We start from the raw sequence: 22,204 nt of genomic DNA, 5'->3' as shown, positions 1-22,204 counted from the left end.
AAGAAATTTTATGCGTCCTTTGAAAACATTTCAGTTATGTATTTGTTGCAAACACGATACTGGAAAGATTTCAAGATTTAAGTTGTATTGGAAAAATTTAAAGATTTAAGTTATTCGAGGTCCGAGTTTACATTTCTTTATTTTCCTTAAAAACAAACATGAATAACGCAGTAGTAAAATCTATAAATGGAACTCATTAATTTATGATATGATAGAAATCTTATTCAGAGATCTGAAGACACACATTTTATTGAATTTTATTCCTATTTGTCAAAAAAATAAATATGCTGAATTACGAATATTTGCACTAAGGGTAATCGCTCTGTGTGGGAATTATATGCGATCAGATCTTTTTCGCAGTTGTAAATTATTAATAAGAAGAGAACTCGACTGACATGAGTTTCTACAACCCGTGTTTCTAGTAATTTCTTTCTGAATTCGGTTCGAAACGCCATCGACCGTCCAGATGGGAGTAAGAAAGTTTATAATTATTTATGCGCAAACATTCATTTATGCGTTAAAAAAAGATTTAACCAATAAAAAAAAAAAAAAGAGATTAGGCAGCCATAACTTAATTTCAGGTTTTTTCCGCTTGGGAAAGTTTTTCCGAAAGCTTTCTAAGTTACTAAAATTTATTTGTATTTTAATTTAAATTAAAGTAAGTTATTTAACGATTTATAATTATTTAAAGTACATATTAGTGCGAAAATGTAATATTTAGCTGTCAGTATATTTGCATTACAAAATATAATAGAAAAAATTCTTGCTTGTACCAAACTTAAGATCTTGAATAGAAAATAAATATTAATTTTAATTTTTTCTTTGGATATTATTATTGGTTATGTGTGTTTTGGTAAATATTTAGTAAGAGTAATTAAAAATTTATTTAAAACATTTTTTATTTTGTAGAGACATAATGTATTTTTTTGGAAGCAGACAAGATGAAAAATATGCAACGCCTTCGTCGGGAATACCGGCCCAGCAAGCAGAACCCTTACACCACGAAGGCACTCTAAGAAAACGCGAGAAATACCTTATAATTTCATTAATAAGATTTTTCATTTTGTTCAAAAAATATCTGTACATCATCTGTTTTTACATCCGGCATTTTGGTAGTATACAATTCGAGTTTTTGACCACCATAGAACGCAACAAGTGAACGCTTTTGTGTGGCATTCAAAATCATTTGTCTGTCTTGAAATAAAAGCATGGTATATTGTCTTTAACCCTTAGACAAAATTCTATACAATCAATGGTGCAAGCAAACCATTTGCCGCACAGGGCACTTTGCTGTCCATCTCAGTACACACCGGAAAAGCTAGAAATTGTCTAATTTATATATATAAATTCCGAATTTTTCAAATTGCTTTATAAATTCGGAATTCTACAGACCGTTTAAAGATTCCGAATTCTGAAAATAGTCTTATAGAGTCTGAATTCCACAAATTGTCTTAATAGATTACAGATTGCGGTTTTTGCAAATTATCTTATAAATTCTGAATTCTACAGATTGTCTAATGTGTTATACATTCCGAATTCTGCAAACCGTTTGTAAATTCTGACTTCTACAAATTGTCTTACAAATTCTGAACTGTACAATGTGTTATAAATTCTGATTTTTGCGAATTTTCTTATAAATTCTTCATATTGTCTAATCGATTCCGAACTCGGCAAATTGTCTTATAAATTCTGACCTCTATAAATTGTCAAACGTATTATAGATTTCGAAGTATCCGAATTGTCTTATAAATTCTGATTTCAGCAAATTATCTAATATGTCATAGATTCCGATTTCTAAAATTTGTCTTATAAATACTGAATTCTACAAATTATCTAATGTGTCATAAATTCCGGATTCGGCAAATTGTCTTGTAAGGTACATCCTAAGTTTATAACAGTTATTTTTAGTTTTATTCACATTTCCTATCTCTTCTATAGCTTCAGCTTACAATTCCTTACCAGAATGAGTTTTTAGAATCGCGTTAAATGGAAATGATATAAAGAGAATTTAAGTCGAGGTTCACTGACTTTGACAGAGAAAATAGCGCGCGTTTGCCTTCTGGCTACATCTCTAAGCTGTTACTACGCTTGGCTGTATTACGTGCCCTTGATTTTTAACACAATTTCTGATTTCCCTCCTCCCTTCCAAAATCGCTGGACGCAAACAATTGTTGGAAGTAAAAGAATAATTATTCATAGGGAAAAAAAGGATTTCTCAATTGAATAATTTGACTCATAACTTGTCTCTAAAACTTAAAAGGGGGATTTTTTTTTTTTTTCTTTTTTAAATCTGATATGTACACCACATGACTTCTTTGAACAGAATATTAAATTATACGCATTTTTCCTGGCCTTTCATTTAAACTTATTTCCTCGTATTTCATTAGAAATATATTTCTCATTTAATTAATTTAGTTCTCACTTAGTGACAAGACAAAAAGCATAAAAACTCAAAAAAGCTATATTAAGAATTGAAAGATATAAAAAAAAAACATAAAACACCAAATACAGTTAAAACACTTTAGAAAAAAATTTCACAGTTAAAATTACATTACCCCAAAACAAGCAATTCGGCCAGCGGGTAAGAAAGCAGATTTTTCGGTACACAAAACTGAAAGTGTACTTTTAGTCTCCCTCCGCAAAAAGACACTGAAGGCGTAAAAACTGAATTTGTTGAGGACGGTATGCTGAGTCAATATATGGAATAATTTAATAACTTAAAGGATAATTCCAGAATGGATTAAGCATAATTTAATTCAAATAATAAAATAATACCTTATTTTGCTGTTGCGAAGCTTAGTTTCCCTATGTTGGCAACAAATCCACTATTCTGCTAAGTTTCAAATGTAAACAAAACATGGCTGCTATGGTAAAAACATTAGGCTCAGCCGCACTTAAACAAATTTTAAATTGTCGATAATTCTACAAGTATGACATGCAGGTTAACTAAAGACATAAAAACCTTAACCGAAAGATAAGAAAACATAATTCAATTATTTTTAAAGCAAAAAATTCGCAATTTACGAACATAAAAGAATAAAGAAACTGAGCTTACTGAGCCGAGTAACAGAGTGGATATTCCAGTCCCCGTTAAAACATTTTTAACAATTAACATTCAAGTTACTTCAAAACATCTTTCAAAATAGAACTTACTAGTATGGATTCACTCTTTTAAGATAATTCTACTATAATTAAACTTAAGAGATAATATAATCAATTAATCAATATTAATTAGTAAATAAATTATTATATATACACATATACTATTTATATAATTTTAGTGCAGCCGATTGCAACCAAAATAAGAGGTGCACATCTGCATGTTATAGCAGTCCTATATACAAAATTTCAACGTTCTGAGGCTACTCGTTTTTGAATTATACGAGATACATACATACAATCGTACATACGTACGTACAGACGAAAAAAGAAAAAAAAAAAAAAAATTCTGAATTCATTTTAAATCAGTTTTATAATTCTTTTGTGGAAAAAGAGTCCTTTATTCTGTCTTTACGTACAGATATCACACAAAAATATAGTAAAGTTGCATTCGATAGCGGTCAAAATGAATATTTTAGCTGAAATATTATACCCGAAATTTTTTGCGATCACAATACTTCCATTTTACTTCGTACAAGTAAGTAAAAAATTCTGATGTGTACACCACATGACTTCCTTGTACGAAATATTAAATTATACGCATTTTTTCTTGCATTTCATTTAAACTTATTGGAGTGAATTAAATCTACTTCGCCGACAACGCATAAACCACAATAGAATAAATGCATTGTTTAAAATTCACTCTAATTGTTTACCATAGCGACACTCTGGTGCTAGGTTCACTTAACAGTATTATATTTCGTTCATATTATAACTCAGAATGCACAAAATTTATATCATTTAAAGAATTATCTAATCGTTGCCACATGTTCTATTCAAATACTATAATAAATCTAGAACGATGTATAAAAGAAATTAAGCAAACAAAATAAAAAAGAAACCGTTTTTCACAGACTATTGAGTATTTCTTATTCAATTAATTCAGTTCTCACTTCGCGACAAAGCAAAAATATATAAAAACTCAAAATATCTGTATTAAATTTACGAAGTAAATCTTAAACACTTATTTCCTGGAAAAAATTCCAGAAAGGATTAAGCATGATGTAATTCGCAATAATAAATGAATGCGTTATCTTTGTTGTTGCGAAGCTACGTTTCTCTAAATTGGCAACAAATCAATTATCCTGCTGTTTCAAATGTAAACAAACAATGGCCGCCATCAAAAAAATTATTAGGCTTAGCGGCACTTAAACAACTTTAAAATTGTTGATAATTCTAAAATTATTGCATACAGATTTACTAAAGGCATAAAACTTTAACCGGAAGATAAGAACAAGATTATTCAATCATTTGTAAAGCAAAAAATGTACAATTTACAAACATATAAAAGTAAAGAAATTGAGATCACTGAGCCGGCTAACAGAGTGGATATATATATAAATATATTTTATATACGTTTGGTGCGGCCGATTGCAACCAAAATACGAGGTGCACATCTACATGTTATAGCAGTCCTATATACAAAATTTCAACGTTCTGAGGCTACTCGTTTTTGAGTTATGCGACATACGTAAGTACATACGTTTGTACAGACGCCACGAAAAATTCTCTTCAGAATTCATTTTAAAGCAGTTTTATAATTTTATTGGAGAAAAAGAGTATTTTATTCTGTCCTTACGTAGAGATATCACCCAAAAACATCGTTAAATTGCATTCAATAGCGATCAAAATGGATATTTTCGTTGAAATATGCTGCCTGGAACTTTTTGCGATTACAATACTTCTTTTTTACTTCGTACAAGGAAGTAAAAAGAGGTTTTTATGAAATAAGCTTTTATCAAAAACTCATGAAATATTTAATGATCCAAACTAAGGAAAACAATTTATCATACAGTTTAATGGGAGGAGAAGATTAAATAATGCCCATTACAAAATTCGTCTACAATTTTATATCACGAATAATAAAATACCTAAATTAACAGAAACCTAATAATAGAACTGCGTTGTCAAATGCGTTGTTACCTTTATAAATTTAAAGTTACTAGCCGCTTGCGGTGCTAGCCGCATAAAATAGTAATTATGGGGGGAGGGGGCGGAAGTAAGAAAATATATAATGATTTAAAGAACCCAGCTGGTATAATTTCATTAAAAAAACGTTTAATATTCTTATCTACGCATCTCTTAATTTAAATGTATTTTTATTTAAATCAATCAAATTAAGAAGCAGAAAAACTATTTTTAGTAACTGCGTGTATTGCTTAAAATAGCTTGGTTTGTTTCTCGATAACAAACCAGGTGAATGAAAGTTAAATATATTTTGCTTAACTAACTGACAATACGCTTGCACGTAGAAGAGAAAAGTGTTTTATTTCAGGCAGAGGCAACATATTGCTTTTAAATAGCCGAGTTTGTTGATTAAACTTGAAATCTTACTTTTTGCGGAATGGCAACAAGACTGGAGTGCTCGAGATAAAAGTGCTTTATTTCTAACAGTGTTCCCACTGCTCGCTGAATTTATTCATATAAAAATTCCTTGAATTCGTATAAATTATGAAATAAATTAAAACAAATTAAAAATTCGATCTTCGAGATGTCCATGTTTGAATGAAGGATTATTTGTATTCAAAATTCGGTATTTCTACCTACTGTCGTTTTTCAAAATATAAGAAATATATAAACATACAGATTTTCATTATTTAATGGTAAATATTGTTACGTTTTTCTTTTCTGACACCAGTTGTTATGTTATTTTCTCTTCTTCACGTTCGTACGGGGTTCGCGTGGATTTGGAGTGACTAATGACAATACTACTTGATGAAGTATCGAAGCACACTTTATTGGCCGGTATTGATCAAAACAGCTCCAAAGTCACTTCTTTAGTCGTCGAAGAACTACTATAAACACTCGCTGGAAAAATCAGCGACACAGCCTTAAGGTTATCAGGCTATCACGGTGGAGACAGCTTCACTGCAAAACACCAGAGTACAGCTCCCGACTCTGCTCGGTCGTTCTCGGAACTCCACGTACTCTAGAGACTCTCCACGCTACAACTCGCGATGCACTCGACGACACACAGAGCACAGCTCCCGACTCTTCGGTTCAGTCGTTCCCGGAGCTTACACTCTTTCGACGATGCACTAATCGCGATACACTAAGAGACTCTTCGACCCACTCGGCACTCGTTGCCCAGTTCTTAACTCGATCGACTTCGCACGGACTGACTAACTCGAGAAACGGTATCTCGCACTCTATGCGAGGTACTCTCTCTAAGACAAAACTCGATGCTAGACTTCGAGACACTCGCTGAATGACTGACTATCAGCTTGCTAGACGAGGCACACACTGACTCGCCCTCTCGACAAGGCACACTAATTGACTGCCGACCAGCAGGGTTTATATAGCTTTCGGCTGCTGTTCGAGAACATTCTGGGCTAAACCGGTAAGAATTAGTTTCAGAAGGTTCTCCAACCGTCCATGGTATATCGCCAATTTTGTCCCCAAATGGACGATTTCTGGCCAAATGTCTGTCTTCCCTTGCTATTTTATGTTATTTCCCTTGCTATTAGCTATTTTTTGCTAACCCTGTCTTCCCTTGCTATTTTATGGCAACCCTAAAACTGCTTTGCGGGGAAGCCATCTTACCGCGCCTGTACATTTCGTAACAATATTATAAGGTATATATCCCGCTTTCTTAACGTCCCTGCGTGGTGTATGGTTCTGCATGCTGGGCCGGTATTCCAGAGGTCCATGGTTCGATTCCCGGCGAAGGCAGTTGCTAATTTTTCATCTCTCCTGCTTTTCCCAATTAATTAACCTAATGTTTCTACAATATTAACTGTATAAATTTATCCGACTGCGACATGGGCTTTCATTATTAGTGACATAACATTGTAGATGAATTTCTTGAAGAGAATTATTTTATTTCTTATTCTCATAAAACTGTATGATAAATTAGTTTTTTTCTTTAAGTTTATTAATTATTTAATGAATTTCAAATAACAGCCTATTTTATATGAAAAAATTATTTTTATACGATAATTATTTATTATCTATAACAGAGAAGTGAATTATCAAAGTAAAATCTGATATTTTGTTTTTATAAGTTCAAGGGCGAGTCCTTTGTTAAAATTTTCATAGCTGCTCATCACTGAGAACCTGGAAACTAGTCCGTATTTCTTGATTTTGAAGAGTTGCGTCGCATAGCCGCCTATTCTGCATTCATGGATGACCGACCGTGAGTAAACAAGAGTGTCGGTGAAGAGGTTGAACAGTGGAGAAACTGTCTCTTATACCCATGGGAATTTCGCCCCGACGTCGAAACCACTTCTAGCACAAGTAAACACTTCAGAAATCTACAAGGAGTAGGCCTTTCTTAAAGCTGTCAATTCTGCTTGCCTTCCATAATTCGGTAAACGACAGATTGGGGCAAGAAAATAATAGAATCTATGGATGAAATGGGAACAAAGCATTTCGGATATCCGGAAACCACAGAAATTCATTTTCGACAGATGAGATGAATGCTAAAATTTTTCGAATTAAAATCCCAAAATGTTCTCGAATCTCTCGAACCCTTCATGTTTATTACCGTATATGCCTCCTCCTCCCCTTTTTTTTTTTTTTTTTTTTTTTTACTAATTTTACCGTCTAAAAGTCGAAAGGGGAACATTATGCGAATAATTCAATTTACGAAGGACACGAGAACATAATAAATAAAAAGGATAAAATACGGGTAATAAAAAGGATATACTACAGATAAACATCACAAGAGTATTTCTTTAAAAGAAACCTACATTACAATAAGGATGCATAGTAAGATTTAACACTGCAAAGATATCTCCATTTCTATTTACCTGTAATTCTAATCTCGCCCGTTCTTACTCCTGTCTCTACCACTCCTTAGGCCTCGAATCATCCATAAATAATTAGAAAAGGAGAATGTGCAGTTCACTCAGCAAAACTATAGACTGAATGTCAATTCGTGTTTGATTCGCTGTGATCGGTTGGTTCTGGTGTTAGGCTGGAATAAAATTCAACATTTAGAAGAGAAAGGTTCGGCGTGATCTTCGCATGTATTCTGTGAGAGTTTGTCTTTGTTAGTAAGACGAAACCAATCATTATATGCACGAATTCATTTTAAAATTTAGGGGAACTTGTTCTCCGAAAGCACTGAGATAGGGGAAAATTACGCGCACGAGCGTATTTTTAAAATTTTCAGACTCTGGCGCTAAAACATTAGAGGGGAAAAATACACAAGGAAATACGTTAATATATCTACAGTAAACGCCGCTTAATATTATGATTTGGATAATATTATCGCATTGTCGAAATGTCGTCCATTTGTACACGAAAACATGGAAAATAAAATGTTGCTTATTACGATAAACAAGACAGTTAACATTGTATGGTTTATCCTAAGTTCTTAACAGTTATTTTTAGTTAAAGCCACTGACCTATTTCTCTTAATTTCAGCTTACAATTTCTTACCAGAACGTGTTTTCAGAATCATGGTTAAATGCAAATGAAGGAAGAACAAGTATTTAAAGTTGAAGTTCTACTGACTTCGTTAGAGAGCTAGAGATTCTAACCAGCGCGCGTTCGCCTTTTAAGCTGCTCTCTCGCTAAGCTATTTCTACGCTCGGCCGTATTTCTGACCCTTGATAGCTTCGCCGTTTAGTTAGCGTTAAGGGGGCAACTCTTGTAGAATCTTGATAGCTTCGGCTATATCTTTTTAGTTAAGTTTTATTTCTTAGTATTCCTGAGTTAAAGCCCAGTGGAGGTTTTTCTGTAAACTCCGAGAAGGAGTCAACTGTTAAATTCTTATTGTTTGAAAAAATGTATTTAACCCTTCCTGAGTTCTGTTCTCTGTCTACTGAACAACAGCGATTATTCGTTTACTAGTTCTCAAGGTTCCACACATTTGGCTGTAAATTATAGGTTGGAACGTTACAACATTATAAAAATATTATGGAATGAATTTTTTAAAGTGAAGTAATATCGCTAAGTAACAGATAAAAATCTGCCAGATGAAGTCGAAATAAAGTAAAGAAATCGCCAAATGACACTGCTGTGTTGTCGAGTAAGAGATAAGTCACCAAACATCTGGATTTTGATAAAGCAGCGTTAAAGTCTTCATACCTCTTCTCAGAGAAGACAATACAGAAAGTGTTGCAAGCAAGTCAAACTTTTAATAAATGCTAAAATAAAAGAAGATGAAGAGTTAAAAATGTCTCCAACTAACATGAACTGAGACGAATTTAACGCTGGGATGGACATTAATGAAAAATTTCAAGTTGCAGATTCAATGACAGAAGATCCCTGTCGTTTTCTGAAATAAATCCAAACGCATCACGTGATAAACTCTCTGAAGATGAATGATGACGAAATCGGTAAATTTCCTACTAATATTAAGATGAGGGATGCCCTATGAGTATTAAGATTAGGCATACAACATCGGGCAAAGGATTTCCAGCAACATTATGAACAGCTAAAAACATGAAATTTTGTATACACTGTCAACTGTTAATGACTTTTTTTTCCTAATCAAAATGCTGTGGAACTAAGCATCGTATATTTCCGAACATAAGCAGACAGTTCTTTTTTTCTTCAAAAATTTACGAAGAATTCAAAACACGTATATAAGTTGAAATTAAGGGGGTGGGGGTGGGAATCTTGTAACATTCAACCATGTCACCATGAGGGTGAAAATGTTGCCAAGCAGGTAAAACGAATGGGATATTTTCCAATTAAATCACTGCAAAGTAAAACGCCTGACGTCATCGACGGTAGTTTTAACTGTGATAATTCTATCTAAAGCTAGCCCATTTATTCCATTCATTTGTTGTGTTGTATATGTATTTGTGCGTGGTATCTGTTCTTATTTTCTGTGCCATTTATTTTTGTCTGAACGATGAGCGTGAAGAGAAATTCATATACGTCACACTTCAAATTACACATGACCGCTTTTGCTGAAAATTTTAACAGCAGTATAGCTACGCGGCATTACTCCGTACATGAAAATCAAGAACAGTAACAGGAAAAAAAAAAACTACTCCTTTTTTCCCCAAGATTATTGGATCTTAATTATAAGTCGACCCCCATAATTTAGCTTCAAAAAAATTTCCAAAAATTCTCAGCTTATACACAGAAATATACAGTATTTTTATGTTTCCAGTTATATTAAATTGGTTTCATTGATATTTTGAAAAATATTTTTCTCATCGCTTAATGTTATCAAAATAGACATGAACAAACGTGATCGCATTCAGGAGCGCTTACTATAGCAGTAGATAACAACACTAAGGAGTTATCTACTTCACGTCCAATGAGTAATCGGAAAGTCCGGAGTTCGCGTTCAAGCGAGAGCATTTTTAAAAACATTTCTGTATTTTACTGTGTATGCCTATGGCCAACGGCTTCAAAAATAAAGTCCTGGTAAGGGCTTTTGTGGACAAGGTGCATAACTTCTTATCTGTTGATATTTTTTCTCTTCCTAATTTTCAATCAACATGTACGTCTGACACGTCCTTCATAAAAGCTTAGTAGCTAAACGGAAAGTTGTATAATGATCCACTGCTTGTTCACTGCAAATTTCAGGCAATAATGTGAAATTTTGCTCCCGTTAACGTTTATTTTTAAAATCTGATCTTTTATTTTCTATAGTATCCTCTGCCTACAGACTCCATTTGAGATTTATTTTCTGCACGCAGGTTAGGTAACCTAATTAAAAGTTGCACTATGTAACCAATATCCAACAGTTAGAATATAGTGAATCCGTACATCTATTTGGCAAGAGCTTAGGGAACTATGTGCAGACGTCTGCCGTGTTACAAAAGGCCTCCACATCGAACATCTGTGCATGTCCATAGTAATATGAAGAGTTACACGTTCATGTCATATCTGCATTTGCGAAATATATTCATTCTAGTAGTGACAGGTATGTTTTCTTTCCGTAACATTAGTTTTGATTTGGCATTTTAGTTTAGCATTAGTTTTGATATGTATTTGAAAAACAGCTCAAAATTTAACAGCTAAGTTGAAGAGTTCGGCTGGTAGACTCGAAGAAGCGTTTGTATAGCGCGGCATGAACTACTAGATTTATTAGCAATAGTTTATGTATGTCCAGAATTATCGTAACGATTCAAGAGGTGGTTTCGAGAATTTTCAATAATGCGCATGAACTTCATTATCAATGTCCAAAATTATCAGGACAATTCGAGAGTGCTGGATTATGATTAAGCAATATAAATTCATGCTTAGGGCTTCAAGGAAATAGGGCATCACAAAAAGGTCCTTTGGAGGAAGGAAAGGAGGTAACAAAAAATTTCTCGTTAACGGTTTTACCGTGGAATGTATGACATAGCTAAACTAAAACCGAGAGAGAGAAGGAATGAATAAAAATTTGCATATATGTGGGGGACCAAAATATTTTAAGTGCTTAGGGCCTCTGAAGATCCAGCCCTGTTTCTGATATTTAATTTTTTAATAAATGAGATGATATTATAGATAATTTATGTAGTTGATAAATTGCACTTCTTAAAGTCATAATAAATAAAACTATCCAGACTTACTAAAAATGTTTATTAAAATACACTGTTGGCCATTAAAATTGCAACACCAGGTAGGAATGATCTGACGAACGTCAAAATTACAAGGAAGAGGTTGGGATATGCAAATGGTTAGTATTTCTGCGCATTTAGACGACGCAGGAAGGAGAAACGACATCTGAAGCGCTGCGTAAAAGAAAAGTTGTGTAGTAAAGCACTTTGTAAAGTCGGAGTTTGTTCAGAATATCGTGTTATGTCTCGAATAATAAGAAGAAATTCTTACCATCAAGTGTCAGAATTCGGTAGAGGCAGGATCGTTGCCTATCGAGAGTGCGGATTATCGTTCCGTGATATCGCCCGTCGCGCTGGTCGACATCCAACCATTGTCATGCGAATATGTAATCAATGGGTTGCCGAGGGTCATAATGAACGGCATGCAGGATCTCAAAGCCCTCCCATGACTATCGCCCGAGAGGACAGACATATTGTGAGGTCAACCCTGCAGAATCGTACAATGACATCACGGACCATTAGTCAGGAAATGGGCATGTTTGCAGCACGCCCAGTATCCGCTTGTACGATGCATCAACGTTTGCAGCAGTATGTACTATCAGCACTGCGACCATTACTTCGGCTTCCCTTGGCAATGCAGCATAGAGAGAGATGGCGAGTCTGGTGCGCCGAATGACAAAGCTGGATACAGGAGAGGTACAATGCCGTCTTTACAGATGAGTCTCGGTTCTGCGTGCAGTATTCTGATGGCCATATATGTGTCTGGAGGCTCCGAGAAAACCGCACGTCGCCTACTTGCATTCGATATTGGCATAGGAACCCTGCACCTGGTGTGATGGTTTGGGTAGCCATTAGGTACACGACACGCACATCTCTAGTTTGGATCGACGGTAATTTGAACGCAGATCGGTACATTTCTGACATCTTACGTCCAATGGTTGTGCCTTATCTTCAAGGAATGCCAGATGCTATCTTCCAACAAGATAATGCAAAACCACATGTTGCATGTCGTGTTCTGACCTTCCTCGATACACAGGGTATGCGACTGCTGCCCTGGCCTGCACGGTCTCGAAGTCTGTCATTCACTGAAAACATCTGGTCATGGGTTTCTGAGAGACTGGCCCGCTACCCCTCACCAGCTAATACGATTGATGAAGTGGGGCAAAGACTTGAAGCAGCACGGAATGAATTGCCCGTTTCTGTCATCCAAGCCCAGTTCGACACCATGCCTAAGCGGGTAAGAGCCGTTTTATCTGCCAGGGGTGGCAGCTGTTTCTACTAATTTCGCACCACTGTAAAAACACCAAGCTGCTTACAAATTTAATCATTTTGTCTTCATGCTCTACTGTTCACGTATAATAAATATCTTTTTTGTATTTGCTTTCCTTCATGGTGTTGCAATTTTAATGGCCAGCAATGTACTTTAGTTAAGAAAAATAAAGATAACTCCTCTTTTTTTTTTAAAACTTCCTTGTACAGAAAGTATTATTGTAATCATGAAAACTTTCGGATTTCACATTTAAACGGAAATATCCATTTTTACCCTTCTCGAATGCATTTTGATTATTCTTTTTGTGTGACGTCTGTATATACGGACAAAATAATGGACTCTTCATGCCAAAACGGATTTTTTTCGAGACCGCTGAACGAACGTATCTCGTATAACTCAAAAATGATTATCTGTAGAATATTGAAACTATGTGTATGAGAGCTGCTATAACATATTGTTGTGCACCTCTCTTTTTTACAGCATAATTCCTCAGTTTCATTTGGGTATTTCCTCTCTCTGTTCTAAAAATAGCAATTGCTGAATAATTTTTTCTGGACTACGTGATTTCTAGAATAATCCATATCATGACTTTCACATAATGATGATGACGTAGCTAATTCGGAAATAAGAATCTCTTAATAAGTATTCACACTGAATAACTACGAATTTTGCTTCTACCTGTGTTGCCTTTACGAGACTACTTTCTTCCTGTCACAACGATACCAAAAAATGTAAATATTTTGGAAATAGGTACGATTAAAGTGCCAACTTCAAATGTCAATTGAAATAAGAATGAATATTCAATCTGAAAAATTTGCTGTTCATTATGGATCAATATCTACGCAATAAATATTCCTACATTATTACATATCTATGCCTACTCCCCGTCTCCAGCTTAAAAGTCCTTACAGGGCATTTATTTTCGCAATCATTGGTTCGCAGACATATATTTTCAGATACAGATGTCTTTTAAATAACGAAAATATCCAGATTTTGGCAATTTCAAATTTGAAAAAATTAATTTTGCCCAAATAACGAAATCTAACTGTGTTCTCTCGCTTCCTATACTTATATTTGAGAAAGTTTTATATTCGTTATGAAAAAATAAAAATACTAAAAGTTTGACTCCAGTACGACAAAATTTGATTACGATATTTAATTTCAAAATTTGCAATTTTTGATGCCATTTTCGTCTTGCCTTATGGTATCGATTAATTTAGAATAATTCAAGGAAATAAGTTTAAATGAAGTGCAACAAAAAAAGTATGTTTTATTTTCATAGGCATATAAAAAAGTTTCTTTTCTATCTTTTTTTTTAAATGGCAGCTTTTGTTTATAGGTTGCTATTTTAAACATTTCTCTTCCCGTCCAGACATATGAGAATCCTATACATTTTTTAAAATTTTAAATCTCATAGAAGAAGCTGGTTCTATAGGATTCTGGTGATTTTTCTTGTGCATAGCATAAATGGGAATCAGTTTCCCTCAAGTCACACACGAAGACATTACAACTTCAGGTACATAAAAAGGATGTGGCTTTTCTTCAATCAGTGGCGTCAAACTGGCGGCCCCTGAAGCAATTTTACGCGGCTTGCGAAGATATTTGAATTATGTATTTGTTATAAATACGGTGTTACAGAGGTTTTAAGATTTTCGCCACTACTAAGGTGGGAAGCGGTGGTCATTTTATTATGAAGCCACCTAAAAGGCGGCACCATTACCTCGTATGAAGGGCCAGATAATTTACATCCATGCCTTCTCTGGGATTCGAACCGAGTGCCCTTAGGTACCGCAATAGCTTCCCCTAACTACTCTGTCCGTTAAGAGGATAGTTTCCGGTAATTTCTCTCCAAAGCTACAAACTTATTATTATCATTTATTTTCAAGTTTTGGATCACTTGGAAAAGTTTCTATGAAAACATAGAAATTTTTCATAATTTTCTTATTTTGAGATTAAGTAAATTATTTAATGGTTAATTAAACAAGCTAGAGTTATTTGAAAGGAATGTCAATCTAAGAATTTAACACTTAGCTGTCAATATGTTTGAATTCCAAAGCGTAATCTACAAATGTCCCTTGCAAGTACCAAACTTTAGGTTTCAGATAGAAAATAAATAGAAATTTGAGTTTCCGTCTCCTCTTTATGATATTATTATTAATATTAATGACACGTTTTCCTAAATATTTAGTTAGCATAATTTAAAATATTTTAATTTTATTCGTTAATATTATTTTTTTATTTTTCGTTTTGTAGGGGAAGAAACCTGGCCCCTCAGTTGTTTTCAGAATTTGAGTTTTAACACCCCTGATGATTAATTAGTCTTTTATTTTTTCCATCGGTTCATGCTTAAAATTTAAAAATCAAAATTCGTTTTTTGTTCTTTTTTGTAGTTTTATGGAAAGGAGTTTCATGCAGGTTTATTACGGTCTAGCTGGTACATGCGGGGCAAAATTCTTGGTAATAAGATGGCTAAATGACTGAAAAGTTCAGAGGGTTTTCAAATGCCGCAAGTTGCTAATGTCTGCCCATTTGAAACAAAAACATTTGGAAATGAATGCATGAAACCTCGAAAGAAGGTCTTCTCAGCTCTAAACTCATAATTCTGAAAACATAAAAAAATTTATATGAAGCTACCTAGCTAAAATTACACTATGATTACAAATTAGGTTCTAAGCCACTGTAGAGAAGCTCCAATAATTGAAAATAATGTTTGGCAATGCAGTGCAATTTTCTGAAATTTTAAAATGCCTGCAGGAATTCCGATTCCCAGAGCTGAAAGGTAAAATAATAAATGAACAGACACATGCGTTATCTTAATATGTATTACTTATCCATTTATTAACTTCACTCATTTATATTTGGTTACCAATATATTTATTTTCAGTCACATATATAAAATAATTTATGGAAGACACACATTTTTACCAGTACAAACTAAATAAGGCACAACTATGTTAGAGTATTCTATTTATTTAATTTAGAAATAAATAAGATTTAAAATTTAGCTGCTAAATAGATATTGTATTTCCTTCCATAATCCACCCCCCCCCCAAAGTTCTGAAATAATAATAAAAAAAATCGCAAAGTCCCCCCTCCCATTATTTTTATTTACTGCATTCAGCTGATGTTTGCATTTTTGTATTAGCATTTCATATATTTTATTTTACCCCTCAATTTATTATTCGAAATGTCTTTTATATGCAGATTCTTCGTTTATGGCAAGTGTTTGGTGCTTAAACATGCTTTAAACATTCCAAATATGTGATTTTACCTTAATTCTATTATTTACGTTCCAGGTCACTGTTGTCGTGTATATTACTGATGTAACCCATCTTTTGAAATCCAAGTTTTTTTCTGTTCACCTCTTTTCTTTCTCCAGTGTCCCTCTTGGAGCTGCGGTCAAGACTCATTCATATGAGGGACCTCTGTGGCTTTACAAGGTAACTGAGCTGGCTCAATTACTGTCAGATATTGTAAAGCTAATAATATTATGTATTCTTATAGGAATTTATGTTTATTTTAAGCAAATGATATTGTGATAGTACCAGTACTTTATCCATGACTCCTTTTCATTTGTTATGTGCTTACTGTAACCATATTCTTTGAAAATTAAATGACTCACAATTTTCCCTTCTGGATTTTCGGACAGTAAAATTAGTTAAAAAAATGGGAAAAAGATGCTAGGAAATATGGTGTATATTAGGTAGTTAAACTAGTAATGTAGAAACGACTACACCTGAAAAAGCAAGAGTTATTTTTCAATTAAAAAAATTTTAGGGGGGGGGGAAAGGAATGCTTGATTGATTTTTGATAAGCAAATTTAAGTCTTGCAATGGAAAACTTTCGTATTTGTGAATGCATAGACTAAATCTGTTTCTTTTAAATGAAACAAAAACTCAAGATTAAGAAACCTTGTTTTTTTTAAAAGGAGAGGAAAAAAAAAAAAAAAAAACATTTTTTAAAGATATTATTCAAGTTATATGTTTCAAACATTTGATGTCCTATTGTTTAATACATACATACATAATACTTTTTAAAAATATTAAATTTTTGTAGATTTTTTATATCTCTATTGTAAAATACAATAATATAAATTACTAAAAATTTAGCGATCAAGTACTGCATTAGCTTTTAATTTTTCATTTACAATTTTAAGTGCTTTATTTCAAGTTAGGAGGATACAGCATATAGTGAATTTTCAGGATCAACCATTTATCAGTCACCAGAGAACCAAAGAAACAATATAGAAGAGTACACAATCTCGCATTTTTTAAACCTCTGATTCCTCTCACATTTAATTTGAAATAATGATAAATTTCACAGTGAATAATTTGTATATTTACAACTTTTCAATTTTAATTCTTTTAAAATTATTTTATAGATTCAAAATTAATAATAAAAATAAATTGATTGGCGACTCTTTTTTCGGTATCACTCATCTGCGATACAGACCTTGCAGGACTGCTTCCACTGCCCTTGATCATGTATGTTATGGCACATGCATCACAATTGGTTTATCGAAAAGATCATACTCACAAAAATCCTTACGCAGCCTTTATTTTTATAAGCGTTGGTCAAAGACACACATTTCCACCTGCAGAAATGTTTTAAGCCTTTGCGGCACAGTGTGTCCGGTCTGGACACACCTAAAAATTTCCTTCTGTACGCACAGAAAAATTGAATGAAAAAGGATTTATAGGTTACTCTGAACCTTCTGTATATATAGTAGATGGTAGCTGAACACAAAACAGTCCATATATTTTAGACATGTTTAGTTTTTTAAGACCCTCATTTTTCAAAGAAATCTTCCATATTTTTTTAGGGTATAAAAGGAATTGTTTGAAAAGAAATTTCTATGTTTTTTTTTTTTTTTTTTTTTTTTGGGCTTTATGCTAATCTCCTTATTCTATATTAGTATTAAATTTTTACCTTGAAATCTTGCCTAAAATCAAACAGCGAAACCTAGGTGTGCCCAGATCGGGCTCACCTATAATCTAGGACAACTGAGAGTCTGTATTCTTTGTTTCTTCGTATCTCATCGGTCAGTTCATTGACAACAATGCTCGTTTCAGCACTCTTTTTGAAGCTCTATTCAATCAGTGTGTCCACTTTGGGCACACCCACAGAATTAAAAGATAATTGCTATCTTCACAGAATTTTACTTGTGTACTCCTCTAGGCCTAATTAGACTGCCTACCATTTTTTTTTAAATCAAACTCCAACTTTAAGAGGTAGCGTGTTGGAAAGGGTTAAATGAAAAGACTGATGTTTTGGCATTTTTAAATTTAAAATATCAAACTCATAAAAGTTATGAAATAGAATTTTTTATATAGCCCTATAATTCTTATCTTTATATTTAGTAAAAGTATAAGTTGATTCCAAAAATGATTGCAAAAATAAAGGCTGCATTTGGATTTCTGAGGACAATGACAGTATAAAGTTCAAGATGCAGAATCGTCAAGACTTTGGTGATCCTTGATTTCAGAAAATTCCATAATTTCGATGATCGATAAGTCTAGTAAGATGACATGTAAGCATAGCAACACTGGGGCTTCACTTACTGTTTAGATCAAATATTGGTTTGGTGCATAAGTCCATGTCATTGTTAGTGCATTGTTTGGCATGGATTATCATGAACAGATTTAGGCATTTTTTATCAACATGAGGTCTTCCAACCAAACTTCAGACTGAAGAGAAACAACTGAATGATGAAAAATAGAAGGCTTTGCAACAAAAAAATGAAGAAAAATAATTGAATAACAAAATATGAAGGCCAATCTGATGAAGAACAATAGAACCGATCCAATAGAAAGTTGCTAACCTCTCAAATCACTCAATGGTCGAAAGTGTGATCGCGGCCAACATTAAATACTATGTCAGTGAACATTGCTATTTTGCCTATCCAGCAGATATGACATGGTGACATGCAAGAATCTCAGTTAATCAGGAGAAAAATTGCATTTATGGCAATATATATATTCTTATTTTTGTTGAGTATTATGTTCTCCTTTTCCTAAAAGGGAGTCCCCCCCCCCGATCTGGCAGGTTTGGGTATTAGATCATTCTGTATATTGGATGCCCAAATTACAGAATTGTACTGTATATCCCATTGATATTCTTCTGCATGAGCAAAAGGAAATCAATCCAGACTAAACTGATTTCTGACCTGCCAATTCGGATGAAGTAAAACTGCCCATAGATGGATGGGCCCCGATTTGAATTCTTTGGTAACTGGGTTTGAAGGGATTAAATTTGAACATTTTGCACTACATCTTGTCAGATTGCATGCCACATGTATGAATTATGACACAAAGTAAGAAATCAATATATTTATTTATTAGGGCATACTTATGGCAATATTTTGTACTTTTTTATGAGAAACAATCGAAGTCAAATATACATACAAATAAAACTTAAGAACATAAAAACAAAAGACTGACTATAATGAACTAAATGCACCAAAATATATTATCTTACATTCTATCACATAGATTTTCAAAAAGTAAACAGTAACTTCATAGAATTTATGCCATAACAGCCTATTTTGGAAATATGCACATTTTTGTTTTAAAATTACAAACACTACAAACCAAAAAATATATCACAAATATCAGTAAAAAGCACAGAATGATCTTCATCAAGTTTTCTATTTCCCATTAGGTTGCCAGAATGTAACATTAGGATTTAACTAGGATGAAATACAAGATGCAGCTTGAAGTAAAGAGTACAGTAAATGCAAATGCCCCTCAGCTTCATCTATTCGGTCAGCTATTTGATCAGCCACTAAATGGAAATTTTCTACATTATATGCTGGAGAGGCATATTCTAAATGTCAAGACTGTTCCTTGGAGACTGCTCGAGCACTAACAGGCAGCTGGAAAAAGAACAAGAAATATTAACATAATATAATTAAGAAACAAAGTTCTAACTGATATTAACATTAAAAATCACTGGGTATTTCCTCATTATCACAGTCCCCATTATTTAAACCAGAGATTTTCAAACCTTTTCCTTACATTATTCCTTTACAATTTTCTTTAAAATGTATAGCACACAACATAACTATAATGCAAATAATTGCATATAAATTAATAAATACTATAACAATAGAAACAACAGTTTTAAAAAATAAAAGGTTTATTAGATTTGTATGTCATTATTTTTTGTATTATTAATTTCACAGATATAAACAAATTTTCATTCTAAATTATACAAAAGTTCAGTTTTAATTAATGTAAGAGCTGCATTTAAGATAATGATGAAATTTGTTTTCAATATTTGGCATAAAACTGCATAACTTAGCTCTGAAATAGTAAATACTGATTTCACTAAAGCCTGCTTCTAATGGTTTAGAAGAGGGAAATGTCAATAATGTTGTCTGGTAACAACTTTTATTTTGGGATATTTCTCTTGGATAACTTTTCAGTTCCAAAATTTAGCACACATGTGTTTCAAAATTTGCACTTGTATATACTCCTTCAATACAATCTACTCTTTTTTGAATAATAATATCAAAATAAAATACATAACAGTTCAAGTTTCTACAGCCATGCTGGAATATTCAAATTCTCAGTTTCCTGGAAATAAATATTAAAATCTTCTTTTAAATCTTGCAAGTGGTTTATACATAAGAATATACCTTCTGAGGAAGTTTTGTATTTTTTTTTGGGGGGGGGTTCTTGTATTCCAACACTTTAATTTTTTATATTGTCCTTTTTGCATAAAATATTTATATATATATTTTTAAAATATATTAAATATATGTCATGATTATTTTTTCTTACTGCATGTTGTAGCTTTATATCAGTACACAATTTTTTTTGTAATCAATAGAATCTCCATTATGTCGATCCATTGCTCATGCATATTTCGCTATTGACCTTTTGATCATCATTGACCCCCTACAAAAATTTCACTGACCCACAGGATGTGAATAGTGACTTTGGTGGAACCACTCATTTAAACACTGCTAATACTACAAATAAACCACCACTGCATGTCACAAATGGTTGGCAGTTCTAATCAGGATCACCGTTAGGCACATGAACAGCCAGGAAGGACATGTAGCATTTTTATTGTATGTACTTTCCTCCTCCCCCAGAAAATATTAACAATTGCTGAATTACCAAGGAGGGAGATGATTATCATTCCTCCTAGAAAAAAGCATTTTACTTTAAATTCAAATATGCAAAAATGGCTAAGAAATAATGTGGGTCATAATCAGTGGTTGAGTTTTAGGGGGGTTCATATGAGACATTTGTCTCTAATTTACTAGCCCCTAGTCCTTTTTGTTTCCTTGTATATTTATTCTAAGAAAAATATATGTTCTTTGTGTTAATCAAACTTTCAGTACTTCTCCTAATCCTGAGAATTAATGTCTTATCTGGTTTCATTTAAGTTAGGTCAAATGTGTTGCAGATATTTAAAATTTAAATAGGTGCTGGAAAATGCCTTTTGTTAAAAACACACCCACTTATTGTTTAATATCAAAATAATGAGAGGAAGAAGTTCAACTGTTAAGTTTTCTCTTAAAAAATGGAAAATATAAGATCATCTTTTATTGCACACTAAATTTCAGATTTAATGACAATCCTCTTAAATGGGAAATCTTTAACAAAATTTAATCCTAAGCCTTATAAACTTATACATCAAACATTATTGACGAGTTTCTCAAACTTTATTTCTCTCAAACTTAGGGAATACTTTTATGATTTAAATGTTTCAACAGACTACCTTATTCTTGTACCCTTCAAAAAAATTCTTTTAACAAACACTCCTAACAGTATACTTATTTTTTTTAAATATGTTTAATTGAAATTAATTTAATTTTACATTGGTATTAAATAATGAAACTAACACAAGAAAGCTTGTATTTGTTTCTAATACTTCAAGGCTATTAGAGCTTGGATAATATTTATCTTATTAATTAAAAATTAAATTAATGCTGGCACTCACATTAATAATATGGATGAGTCTGCCAATTCTTGCATAGCTATTCTATGTTTGGACATACAACTCTAATAAACCTGTTAAGAAGTACCACAAATATAGTGTTTTAAATCCTTTTTTTGTTGCTAAGATTAAAGTGAAAAATGTGTAGATAGGCTAACGTATAATAAATTTCATAAAATTTATCTTGGGAGAAAAAATTATAATGTGTATCTTCCAAACTCTAGAGAATTTCAGTTATAGTGCAGTTAATTTGAATTTTATAATTTGGATCACCACAAGGGCAAGCTTTGAGGACCACTTGTGGTCTGCAGACTATAGATTGAGAAATGCTGTCCTCAGGGATGTTTGTGGGACCCCCAAAAAATCC

At 33.0% G+C, this 22,204-nt stretch overlaps 1 protein-coding gene and 1 long non-coding RNA gene across 2 annotated transcripts in view; one reads left to right on the top strand and one right to left on the bottom strand.

Annotated features, from left to right (window-relative positions):
* The first annotated feature begins 355 nt into the window (after positions 1-355).
* LOC146995443 (uncharacterized) lies at positions 356-19,683 on the top strand. Its single transcript, XR_015043057.1, has 3 exons — positions 356-472; positions 16,182-16,325; positions 19,546-19,683. It is a non-coding gene; the product is annotated as an uncharacterized LOC146995443 (long non-coding RNA).
* LOC118203601 (kelch-like protein 24) overlaps positions 19,200-22,204 on the bottom strand; it is a 132,704-nt gene continuing 129,699 nt past the window's right edge. Inside the window, exon 12 of the mRNA XM_085823863.1 lies at positions 19,200-19,759. Coding sequence (XP_085679989.1) covers positions 19,718-19,759 — 42 coding nt within the window. The 3' untranslated portion in view covers positions 19,200-19,717. The remainder of the gene's footprint in view (positions 19,760-22,204) is intronic.

This window comes from Stegodyphus dumicola, chromosome 9 (genome assembly GCF_044657685.1).
Source record: "Stegodyphus dumicola isolate Sdum_Otavi_A_Nest chromosome 9, ASM4465768v1".
NCBI classification, from domain to species: Eukaryota; Metazoa; Arthropoda; class Arachnida; order Araneae; family Eresidae; genus Stegodyphus; species Stegodyphus dumicola.
This window is presented reverse-complemented; position numbering and strand designations above follow the sequence as displayed.